Genomic DNA, 12,331 nt, shown 5'->3' on the forward strand with positions numbered 1-12,331 from the left:
TTCCATGTGTGCCCGTCCCCGCACACGTCTCCCTGGCTCCACTGTGCAAACAGCACCCAGGGCAGGGTGCTCAGCCCTGGGGAAATGTCCCTCTGACATGGTCCCCATGACAGCCCGCACTGCCCTGTCCCCCCACAAACCCTGCTGGACCCCAGCCTTGTACCACATTGGGGTTGGTGCAGAGCCGTCCTTGGCCTCTGAGCTGGGAGGGAGGCTGGGCAGGGCTGGCTGCTCCTCTGGCTACAGGCACCGAGGCCGGCAGGAAGGAGCTGGCCAGGCAGCCAAACACTGACACCGAAGGGGACCTCAGTGACTCTCCAGGCTCCCTTCCCTGGGCCTCCTGGGTCCCCACTGCCTCTTGCAGCACTGCAGAGCTCTCCCTAGTGTAGACATTCGTTGTTTTTGCCCTTTCCATTTGGGTGGCTCCCCTTGAGTTCCTGAAGCTCCATTCACTGCTAGGAACATGGTGCCCTTGGAGATGCCCTGTGCTCTCCTGGAGGCTCCAGATCCATCTTCAGCCCTGTCACATGGAAGATAGTGCTTGGCCATTCACCATCTGCAGGAGCTCTGAGAACCCACAGGTGAGAAGTGAATCCAACCCTCCTTCCCTAACACATCATCTATGAGATCATTGCTGGAGGCCCTGGAGAGCCCTGAGAAAGAAAAAGATACTTTGATGGTGAAAGTCCCCGAGCACATTTTAGAATCTGACTTTGGAAGGAGAGGCCAACCTTCAAGTACTGCAGTGAGGAAATCCACTTTTATTTGAGCGAAGCCAGGACTGATACAGAAAAGCAAGGACAGACATATTTACAGCAGGTATGGCAATTACACAAAGTGGGTTCATTCTCCTGGCAAAGGAGGATGTATTCAAAAACTTATGTAAAAAAATCATTATAAACACAGAGAGAATGCTCAAAGCACAGAACTATCTGAGATGCATTAGGAACCACTTGTTAGAAAGGACAGGGAGCTTATTTCCAGCACCAACTGAGCCAGTTTCATTAGGGCGTTCTTCAGATCCTTGTTCCTCATGCTGTAGATGAGGGGGTTGACTGTTGGAGGCACCACTGCATACAGAACAGCCACCATCATATCCAGAGTTGGGGAGGAGATGGAGGGGGGCTTTTTGTAGGCAAACGTGCCACTGCTGAGAAACAGGGAGACCACGGCCAGGTGTGGAATGCACATGGAAAAGGCTTTGTGCCGGCCCTGCTCAGAGGGGATCCTCAGCACAGCTCTGAAGATCTGCACATAGGACACCACAATGAAAATGAAACAACCAAAGATTAAACAAATACTAATCACAAGAAGCCCAGCTTCCTTGAGGTAGGAATTTGAGCAGGAGAGCTTGAGGATCTGGGGAATCTCACAGAAGAACTGCTGCACCACATTGCCTTGGCAGAGTGGCAGGGAAAATGTGTTCCCAGTGTGCAGGAGAGCATTGAGGAAACCACTGGCCCAGGCAGCTGCTGTCATTTTGACACAAGCTCTGCTGTCCATGAGGGTCCCATAGTGCAGGGGTCTGCATATGGCAACGTAGCGGTCATAGGCCATGACTGTGAGGAGAGAAAACTCTGTTGAAAGTAAGAAAAATACGAAAAAAACCCGTGAAGTACATCCCCAGTAGGAAATGTCCCTGATGTTCCACAGAGAATTGTGCATGGATTTGGGGATAGTTGTGGAGATGGAGCCCAGGTCGAGGAGGGAGAGGTTGAGAAGGAAGAAGTACATGGGGGTGTGGAGGCGGTGGTCGCAGGCTACGGCTGTGATGATGAGGCCGTTGGCCAGGAGGGCAGCCAGGTAGATGGCCAGGAAGAGCGAGAAGCGCAAGAGCTGCAGCTCCCTCCTGTCTGAGAATGGCAGGAGGAGGAACTCATTGATGGAGCTGCTGTTGGACATTTCCTCCCCATACATATGGGGAACTCACCAAGGGAAAAACAGACAGAGACAAGTTAGGAGACACCCTTAAAAGGAAAATAAATTAATGGTGTTTTCTTATCTATTTGTCTCATTCCCAGATCTCTTAGGCTCATGCCTCTTCTAACTACAAAATGATGTTACTCTAAAAAGAGAGAGCAGAGTCTGGTTTCAGAGTGCCCATCTCGGACCTTCTCACCCTTTCTACATGCCCCTGAGGGAGGTCTCCACACTCCCTTTCTAGCAAACAACACACAAGACCCTTTTCTGCTGCCCATTTACAGCCTCCCACCATCACTTCCATACTATTAGTATTTCCGTAGGTTCCCCATGGGTCGCTGAGATACCACACATATGCCATGAGACAGCAGAGGCTTTCTGGAGGGCAGGTGGCAGCCTGCAGGACACCACAGGGTAACAGCCAAATGACTGTGAGGATTTAAGATGGACTTTCCTTAAGGGACAGTCAACTCATTTCCCTGTACTGCATTTTCTGGAGCTCCACAGGACAGAATGGGGCTGTGGAGACCTCACTCCCTTGGAAATCCCTCTTTTCCACTACTTGTAGCTTTGGTGCCTGAACTGCAGCTGAGTACTCCCAACCACAGGAAGCAGAGAGCAAGAACAGGAGCAGCATGGGCAGGAGAAGGATTAAGGAGCAACTCCATGACCCTGTTGCCAAGAGAGGCAAGGAGAGGGACAGGGAGGCATTCTGGAAAACCTTCACTTTACCTGCAGGGTATGGCACCTTGCAGAGGAGGACATTGCAGCACTGCCCCTCTCAGCCCCTTGGTGGGGAGGCACCAAAGAGATGCCCCTCTCCTCTGCCACAGCTCTGGCTGCAGAGTTCAGCCAGAGTCCCATGCCTTGCAGTTTATTCTCCTTCCCTGCCCATCTCTGCTGCCTGGAGCTGTCCCTGCTGGCAGCTCTTTCTCTGTCCCAGTGTCTTGTCCCTGTCACTGCTCAAAGATCCCATGTCACCCTCTGGTGACACCCTCTTTCTGCCCTACAGAAACCTCTGGCAATGTCCAGGGCCGGCTCTGTGTTTGCAGGTTGAAATGAGCAGGTCACAGAAAGTCCTAGGATGCTGCAAAGAAGATGCTGATGCTGCCTTTAGACTAAAGTGGGGATGAAGCAGATCCTGACATTTCTCACAGACCTATTAATCTCTCAGATTGAAGACTTACAACTCCCAGCTCATTGCCAAAACAGAAAATTTGTTCCTTCATTCTCCCTGTCAACGTTAGGAAAGTGAAAGTGCAGAGACCTGAAGGAAAGCTCCTTCTCCTTCAAGCAGCTCTTCTCTTGCTTTTCCTCTTGAAAGGACCCCTCAGACATGTCCTGCGCATGTGCTGGAGCTGTGAGCAGAACCTGACTCCTGCAGCACCTCTCAAAGGCAGAAAGAACCTGCCCTGCCAGGGATCTCTCTTCCCGCCCAAAGCTTCTCCCCACAGCACCACAGGGAGCTCCCTGGAGAGGCTGTGTGCTGACCCTCACAGGTGGCAGAGTCACTGCCCTGGGCAAACAGCACCATGAGGTACAGGGACACTGCTCTGAATCACAGCCCCAGGCAGACCTTGGTGCACTCCCTGCCCTCACAGCCCTACAGCCCTGTGTTCAAGTGGCATACCCAAGAGAAGCATACCCTGATCCTCTGACCATGTGTCAGGGAATCCCTGCCCTGAAGCATCTCCTCCTCCTGCTATGTCCTGCTTACTCCAGGAGAGAGACCATTAAAAATCCTATGAGCCATGGTTTGGCTGGGATGCAGACACCCCCTCCAGGAACCTCAGCAGCATTGCCCTGCAGACAGAGACTCACTGTTTCAAGGGCTGTGAAGATTCCCCCACAATGAGCTCTGCTCCCGCTCCACACTGCCGTTCCCCTCTCGCTGCCTTCTCTCCTCCCCTGTCCGCAGCAGCAGGCAGTGCCCGCAGCCCTGCTGCTCTTGGCACAGGAGCTGCTCCTGCACTCGGCTGTCTCTGGGCAGTGCTGCCAGGCTGCCACGAGCTGCCTCCGTCCCAGAAGCCTGGCCCCGCTCAGGAGCAGAGGCCCAGCTGAACTCATCAATTTCTCTGTCCCTTGTGCTCCCTCCTCCTGGGGAAAGTTCCCTCAAGCAAACTAAAATAATCATCTATTTTCCTTTTCTCGTGAGTGGAGAGAAGTTCCAACATTGCAATTTATTTCATCAGAGGATGAGGAGCTATGAAAGTTGTGAATGTCCCACTCTGGAAGAATGATTTTCATATCTCAACCAGACAGGGATGCCTAGATGAGACAAAAGCCAACTCACTGAGTGGTTCAGGTTTAGATTAGGATTAATCAATCTGGGCATTACAGAATTCAGAATCCCACGCCTGGCTCTGAAGTGATATTCTGATTATTCCTGTAAATTCCACAGACACCATTGGTGGGATTCCCCTTGCCAAAAACAAAGTGAGCAAAACACAGAGGTGTGCATGTGTGCTCTGTCTAAGATCCCGCTATAATCATAGGGATAATCATTGGAGATGGAAGAGTCAGTCGCTTACACACAGATATCTGGTGACAGAGACAGATATGGTCCAGGGCAGATGTGCCACACACAGATGTGGTGTCAGTGTCTGCTTGCTCTGATGCAGGAACTGGGGAACCTGCAACATCCTAGAGGATGAGGTGAGCATCAGGTGGGGAATTGTCTTGGCTATCTGAAATGACCTCCTGGTGCCAAACACATCGAGAGCCCCACTCACTCCAGCTGAGGTTTAGGAAGATTCCAGTATTAACCGGCAGCTCTTGTAATTCAGCATGGACACTTGATTTGATGGCGTTGAAAAGTGCTGGAAGAGCCTTGTCAGTTGCCTGGGTTGTCCAGCTCAACCATATGTCTCTAGCACATTGGACCTACAGGGAAACTATCCCTGCCAACAGGGAGGGCTTGCGGGGCAAGTGCTCCAGGGAATCCTAGGGTTCTGTCCTGAACCCAAAAAAAAGAAATCCAGCATTGTCTGTAGGGAAAGTCCATCCCGTCTACATCCATGTGTGCTGCATAAATGAGAGGCACATCACACCAAGGTATCTTGAGATTCTTTGCACTCTCACGCCCTTCTTGCTCTCCTCCCCTCAACATCTGCTCAGTCCATCATATTATATGAACAGGCACTGGGCTAATGAGGATCTTAGCGTGTCTGGATCACAGGCTGTCAAGGTTCACTGGCCCTGGTTCTTTTTGGGCAGATTTTAATCCCCCTATCACGACCTGGAAAGGCAAACTGCAGGGTGCGAGCAGTCTGGGAGGCTTCAGGAGGGCATCAAGGAGAATTTTTTTGCACAGCTGCCAGATGGGCTGATAAGGACGATGCTTTCTTGTATCTGGAAATTTCAAACAAGGACAAACTGATCAGGGATGGGATAGTCAGTGCCTGCCTTGCCTACTGTGACCATGAGAATCTGGAGTGCCTAATGCTGAGGGGAGTGCAGAAGGACAGTAGCAGAATAGAGACTGGGCTTGAGAAGAGCCGACTTCCTGGCCTGCCCTGGGTACTGGTGGGGGATCCCAGGGGAGGCAGCTCTCAAGGACATCAGAGCTCAGGAAAGCCAGCAGGTCTTTAAGGACAGACCTGCCAAGCATAAGGATGGCCCATTCCAATACTCACTAAAACTATCAGATACCTCAGGGCACTCAAACCAGCAGATACCCCTTGGGTACACTGGGATCTCGTTACTTAGCTCCAGACTAATAGGGCAATGTAGAGGAGAAGAAAGGCAGAGGCAAAGGCAGAGGCATTTAGAAATAATGCCCAGCATCACATTACACGGGCAAGTGCAGGGTCCTGCACTGGGAAGGAATAACCCCAGACACCAGTATAGATTAGAAGTTGACCTGCTGGAAAGCAGCTCCGCAGAGAGGGATTTGGGAATCCTGGTTGACAAGGAGTTAACCATGAGTCAGCAATGTGCTCTTGTGGCCAAGAATGCCAATGGCATCCTGGCCTGCATCAGGAGGAGTGTTGCCAGCAGATGTTTCCCCCTCTCCTCAGCTCTGGTGAGGCCTCACCTGCAGTATTGTGTCCAGTTCTGGGCTCTGCAGTACAAGAGGGACATTGAGGTTCTAGAGAGGGTGCAGCATAAAGCAGCAAAGATGATTAAGGGACTGGAGCATCTATCGTATGAGGAAAGACTGAGCTGGGCCTGTTTAGTCTGGAGAAGAGAAGACTGAGAGAAGACCTGATCAACATGTAGAAATAAGTACCTTAGGGGTGAATGTAGGAAGGATGGGGCCAAACTCTCCTTGGTGGTGGCCAGTGACAGGACAAGGGGTAATGGGTGCAAGTTGAAACACAGGAAGTTCCATCTCCATGTGAGGAAGAACTTCACTGTGAGGGTGCCAGAGCCCTGGAACAGGCTGCCCAGAGAGGTGGTGGAGTCTCCTTCTCTGGAGATCTTCAAAACTCACCTGGGTGCCACCCTGTGCCACATGCTCTAGGTGTCCCAGCTTGAGCAGGGGCGTTAGACTAGATGATCTCTAGAGGTCCCTTCCAATGTTAACCACTCTGTGATTCTGTGAACTTGATGCTGGAGACAGTGCCCATCGTTTCCCTTACCACATCTTCAGAGTGCAATTCAGCCGAGCCTACATTAACTCACCCATCAGACAGGGAGGGGAATTACTGCAGCACAAACAGCCTGGCAATCATCAATTACTAATGCCACTGCTCTTGTTACACCATGCTCACTTAGGCACTGGGTTCATTTAGCAGTCTAAAACATCTTGCTGGACTCCCTGGTCCAATGGTAGCTGGCCGCAAGTCTCTACTCCTTGTCCATGTTCGACGGAGAAGATCATGCTCTCAGCGGCACAAATTCCTGGTGCTAAGTGCTCCATCTCCCTCCTCTTGATTAAGGAGCTGCCTTTCTCCAGGGCTGCAGAGCTCCGCAGGTGTCAGCCCCTCCACGGGGCACCCTCAGCAAACCCTCTCGTCCCCGCTGCTGCTGCTGGCCCCTCACTGCTCTGGCAGCAGCGACCTCAGCGCCAGCACCCGCCGTGAGCCTCCTGCTGGCCCAGCAGCTCCTCGGGCAGGGGGACCTCGCTCGCGCACAGCCCAGCGTGGGCTGCTGCCGCCGCGGGCTGCAGGGACACCAGGTTCCTCGGCAGAGCCGCCCCGGCCAGGAAGGGGCTGCTGACGTCACAACCAGCTGCGCGGCCTGGCCTATCAGGGGCTGCGGCAGCAGTGACGTCACCAGCCGACGCCCACGCGTCAGCACAGAGCCAGCCCTGCAGAGAGCAGGGGCCTCCCGGCAGCGTCCCCGCAATGGCCTCCGTGTCCCTGCCCGCTGCTGAGACACCCCTGGCCTCACAGGCAGCGCCTGCTGCTGCCCCGGCAGCTCCGCGCACACAAGGGACCTCCCCGCGTGTCTGCACCAGACCCCGCTGCCGGCCGCGCTGCTGCTGGGGCAGGAGCGGCCTCAGAGCCCGTCCCCGGCCATGGGCCAGCGCTGGCCTCGCAGCTGCTCTGCCAGCAGGGACCTCCCAAGGAACTGCCCAGCCAGGCGCCTCTTGCTGGCCTGCCCGGGACTCAGCAAAGAGCAGAGCTCACGCTCACCCTCACAGCCATGTGCTTGTTAATGCCTGCTGCTGTCCGATCAGGTGTGCAGACAGTGTGACCGCCCAATCCGTTACCCTGACTGCCCGCAGCCCCTCAGGGCAGCCCCCTCTCCCCAGCACAGCACAGGGGTCCTGGCTCTGGGGCTCCTCAGGCGTCTCCAGTGACAGAGCAGCCTGCCCAACTGAAACCCTTGGAAACAGTTTTGTATTTATTGTCCCCACAAGCTCATCACTGCTCCTTTTCTTTGCTCTGGAGATGTCTCTGCTACACAGAGAGCCTTTTCCCAGGTCCGTGAGCCCCTGCTGCCCTGGCCGTTCCTGCACCCCTCTCCTGTGCTCCCTGCAGCATCCTGGGCTGGCAGTGCTGCTCTGCAGGGTGAGCAGCTGTGGGGACACAGGGTGACTCCACACTGGCCATGATGGTCAGGGCAGAGCCAGCTGGACCACAGTCACTGCAGCTGACCACCTCCTCCCCAGGGTGTGTGACTGTGGAGGATGCTTGGAGCAATCCCAGGGTATTTCATGTTGTTCAGGATGTGTCTGTAGGTGTCATTAGACCCAGGATGCTGCCACACCTGAGAGCCCTGATTTGGGGCACTGCTCGGTTTGGCTCTTTACTCTTGGGTGACTCCACGTGGTTTTGTGAGTTTCCACTCAAAACCCGTCCCAGACATGTTTTGCCCCTGGAGATCCCTTCTGTTCTCCAGGTGGCTCCATATTCCTTCTGGAGGAATGGACATCTGTCACCAGGCTGTTACTATTTGGGACAGTCCCTGGGAGATACTTCTTGAGCGCTCATTCTCTCCAGGGCATTGGGCTGCCACAAGGGCCATCTGAATCCAGCCCTCATTCCCATCACTATGCGAGCTGATGCCCCTTGGCCCATGCACAACCAAGCATGGCAAGAGGGTCTTTATGGGTGCAATTCCCTGAGCACATCCTTGGCTCCAGCTTGGGAAGAAGAGCCCAGCCTTCAGGCACAGTGCAGAGAAAATCCCCTTTTATTACAGAGATGTCACTTGGGAGACCAGCTGTGACACAGTGAGGGCAGATTGAAGGATGGCCTCTAGATCAGACAGGCTGAGTTTGTGCCTCAGCGGAAGGGGCATGAATACAAATGTTTGTGCATAATCATGAGTATCACAGATATAACACCCAAAACAAAAGATTTGCCTGAGAAACATTGAAAATAATTTGTGAGAGAGATGGACAGCTCATTGCTACTGAATCTGTAACCCTTGAAGTAGTTTTGTCAGTCTCTCCTTGAGTGCCCTGTTCCTCATGCTGTAGATGAGCAGGTTCGCTGTTGGGGGCACCAGCCAGCACCAGATCCAGAACTGGGGAAAAGATGGAGGGGGGCTTCACACGGGCAAATATTGCAGTGCTGATAAGCAGGAAAAACATGGCCATGTTTGGCAGGCAAATGGAAAAAGCTTTGTGCCTTTTCCATTTGGATTTGACCTGGGCACAGCAGCAGCAGTGCTAGGATCAGGGCAAGGAGCAGTGGAATAGCAGTGAAGAGCCCGTCCCTCAGCTGAACCGTCAGACCACGGGCCAGGCAATGCCTCTGCGGCCAGTCAGGCTCCAGGTGCTGCTTTGATGCCAGCTCTGTGCTAGGAATGACAGGGTTTCATGATTGGCGGGGAGTCACCAGGAGGGCTGAAGCCCCCATGAGATGGTTGTAGTGACTAAATATCTGCTGCGGTAGAGCCAAAGGGCACTCTGCCAAAACCAAACTGTCCTCATTACACTTGGGGCTTCTGCGTCATTTCAGGTGAGAAGGCTCTGAGGATGCCACATCCCTGCTGATGCAGGGGGAAGCCTGGCTTCCTGCTTCAACATGGTCTCCAGGTCAGAATCAGAAGAGAGATATCAGAAGAGAAATAGCATGAACTTTATTATTATTATTATTTATTTTATCAAGAACATGAGAGAAACATGAGAAATAAAGGAAGGAAGGGAGGAAGAGAGGAAGGGAGGAACAATCCAGCCTGCATGCAAAGTATATGGGAATGATGAGGAGATACACATGGAGAACTTATTGGTTGGCATATTGTACAGACTGAACAATTTTCCTCACTGCCTCCTTGAGCTCCTTGTTCCTCATGCTGTAGATGAGGGGATTCACTGTTGGAGGCACCAACGAGTACAGAATGGCCAATGTCAGATCAAGAGATGGGGAGGACAGAGAGGGGGGCTTCAGGCAGGCAAATACTGCAGTACTGAGAAACAGGGAGACCACAGCCAGGTGTGGGAGGCACATGGAAAAGGCTTTGTGCTGGCCCTGCTCAGAGGGGATCCTCAGCACAGCTCTGAAGATCTGCACGTAGGACACCACAATGAAAACAAAACACCCGAAGAATAAACAGGCACTAACCCCAAGAAGCCCAACTTCCCTGAGGTAGGAATTTGAGCAGGAGAGCTTGAGGATCTGGGGGATCTCACAGAAGAACTGCTCCACCACATTGCCTTGGCAGAGGGGTAGGGAAAATGTGTTCACAGTGTGCAGGGAGCCATAGAGAAAACCAGTGGCCCAGGCAGCTGCTGCCATTCTGACACAAGCTCTGCTGCCCAGCAGGGTACCGTAGTGCAGGGGTCTGCAGATGGCAATGTAGCGGTCATAGGCCATGACAGTGAGGAGACAATACTCAGCTGATATGAAAATAGTAAAACTTAAGACCTGCCCAACACATCCCCAGTAGGAAATGGATCTGCTGTCCATCAGGGTATTGTGCATGGATTTGGGGATAGTTGTGGAGATGGAGCCAAAGTCGAGGAGGGAGAGGTTGAGGAGGAAGAAGTACGTGGGGGTGTGGAGGTGGTGGTCACAGGCCACGGCTGCGATGATGAGGCCGTTGGCCAGGAGGGCAGCCAGGTAGATGGCCAGGAAGAGCGAGAAGTGCAAGAGCTGCAGCTCCCGTGTGTCTGTGAATGGCAGGAGGAGGAACTCATTGAGGGAGCTGCTGTTGGACATTTCACTCTCTCCAGGCTTTGTGGATTGTTCAGAAAAGAAAAGTTATTGAGCAATTATCGCAGATTTTTAAAGTTAAATATCTCCCAGCTTGTTCCAGTTCTAATACACTGCCCATATTGTCTCTCTTCATGGAGATCTTTGTGCAGCTTCCTTCCTTGAGCCTCACTGTGGGGTGGCTGAATGTGCTGTGAGGAGCAGGGGCATCTCCCCATGGGCTCCAGAGAAGTCTGTCCAGCCCTTCAGTAGTGGGAAGGAGACAAGAGGGGTGATGAGCTCTGAGATTCACAATTTTTCAAGTGAAATCCCTCTGGTTTGTAAAAGGGCTTTTCAGTATCTCCAGCACCCCTTCTAATGAATGTGTATTGAGAGCACAATTTCAGGATTTTTGATATTTATTTTGACACGTATTTTCTTTGGGATGCCCCTCTCACCTCTGCAGAGTGTTCCTCAGAGGCAGAATTTTTCAGCCTTTCTTCTGGGAATCGTGAGAAAATGGACTTATAGTCACGTTATGCAGAGTGAGGAAGCTCCTCTGCCTATTAGCCTTGATTGCAGCTGTTGTGTGCCCAAACCTCTTTGAAGTGCATGATGATCACCCTAATCAGTTGCCCTAGAGAGAACCCAGCCCCTCCTAAGAGCAGACCAGTCCAGTTTCAAAACCTCCGATCTCCAACTTCTCTCCCTTTCTCAGAGCACCTGAGGGAGGTCTCCAAGCTTCGCTTCTAGTCAATAATATGCAGGACTCTTTTCAGCTGCCCATATGCAGTTTCCAAACCATTTTTTCATGCTCTCAGTTTCTGTAACAGATTCTTCAGAGGTCTCCTGGACATCACAGAGATGTCAGGGGGCAGCAATGTCCTTCCTGAGGGCACCTCCAAGTCTGTTAAGACATTACAGGCAAAAGGGTCAAATGAAGTTGCATTGAAGGTGGACTGTGCTTAAGGGAGAGTTAGCTCAATTCCTAAACCCCTGGGCTGCATTTCCTGGAGCTGAACAGGTTAGAGGTAACTGGAGACGCCTCACTCCCATGCATATTCCTCTCTTCCACAGCTTGCAGGGTAGGTGTCTGAACTGCATCTGAAAACTCTGCAACCCCAGGGAGCCCAAGAGAAGAACAGGAGGGGAAACAAGGAGCAATCCTGCGATCCTTCTGCCAAGGGGAGAAAGGAAAGACGGGCAGAGGGGCACTCAAGAACACCCTTACCTCACCTATGTGGGCATGCTGCCTCATAGATGGTGACATTGCAGGACATGCATCTGAAGCCCCTATACTGGGCAGCAGGAAATGTGCCCATAGCAGGAGGGATGCCCCTGTCCTTTGCCAGGGATCTGGCTGCAGTGGAGTGGGCTGATACCCTGGACCCCAAGGCTGTCCGGGCAGAGAGGCTGCTGGGTGGCAGAGGAGACGTGGCAGGGCTTGCTCAGAGGAAGGTGTCTGCATTGGAAGGACTGAGCGTGACTTCCCCAAATCCATCCTCCCATCGTGGTGGGCACTTCCCTCTCCTTCCCTGACCATCTCTGCTGCCCACAGCAGTCCCTAATGGCACCTTAATCTGTCCAAAGAATTTTTGTCATTCTGTGCTCACAGAGCACATCACCTTTGTTTGCTCAGTTCTGCCCTACACAAGCCTCAGCGGACAGGGCACTGTCCAGGGGCATCGCTGTGCAGGCACTTTATGGAGCAAGTAGAATAAATTGCACAAAGGTGATACTGATGCTGTCTGCAGACTAAGGTGGGTTGAAGAAGCTCTATAAAATTTCTCACAGACCTACTGATCTCTGAGAGGGAAGGCTTGAGTCCACTACTTTGGCAAAACAGAATACACTCCTCTTCTCTCTGCAGCAGTTAGGGA

General features: G+C 52.6%; 1 protein-coding gene across 1 annotated transcript; it reads right to left on the reverse strand.

Annotated features, from left to right (window-relative positions):
* Positions 1-9,542: 9,542 nt before the first annotated feature.
* LOC148595469 (olfactory receptor 14A16-like) lies at positions 9,543-10,478 on the reverse strand. The gene has a single exon (XM_088520622.1). It carries the CDS (start codon positions 10,476-10,478, stop codon positions 9,543-9,545), a length of 936 nt encoding a protein of 311 aa, XP_088376748.1.
* Between the last annotated feature and the right edge of the window lie 1,853 nt (positions 10,479-12,331).

This window comes from Tinamus guttatus, unplaced genomic scaffold, assembly GCF_059628265.1.
Source record: "Tinamus guttatus ecotype Peru unplaced genomic scaffold, ASM5962826v1 Tinamus_guttatus_pri_ptg000095l, whole genome shotgun sequence".
Taxonomy (NCBI): Eukaryota; Metazoa; Chordata; class Aves; order Tinamiformes; family Tinamidae; genus Tinamus; species Tinamus guttatus.

Bases quoted from the DNA above. Each gene is read 5' to 3' on its own strand.
- LOC148595469 (XM_088520622.1), bottom strand. From the start codon at position 10,478: ATGTCCAACAGCAGCTCCCTCAATGAGTTCCTCCTCCTGCCATTCACA.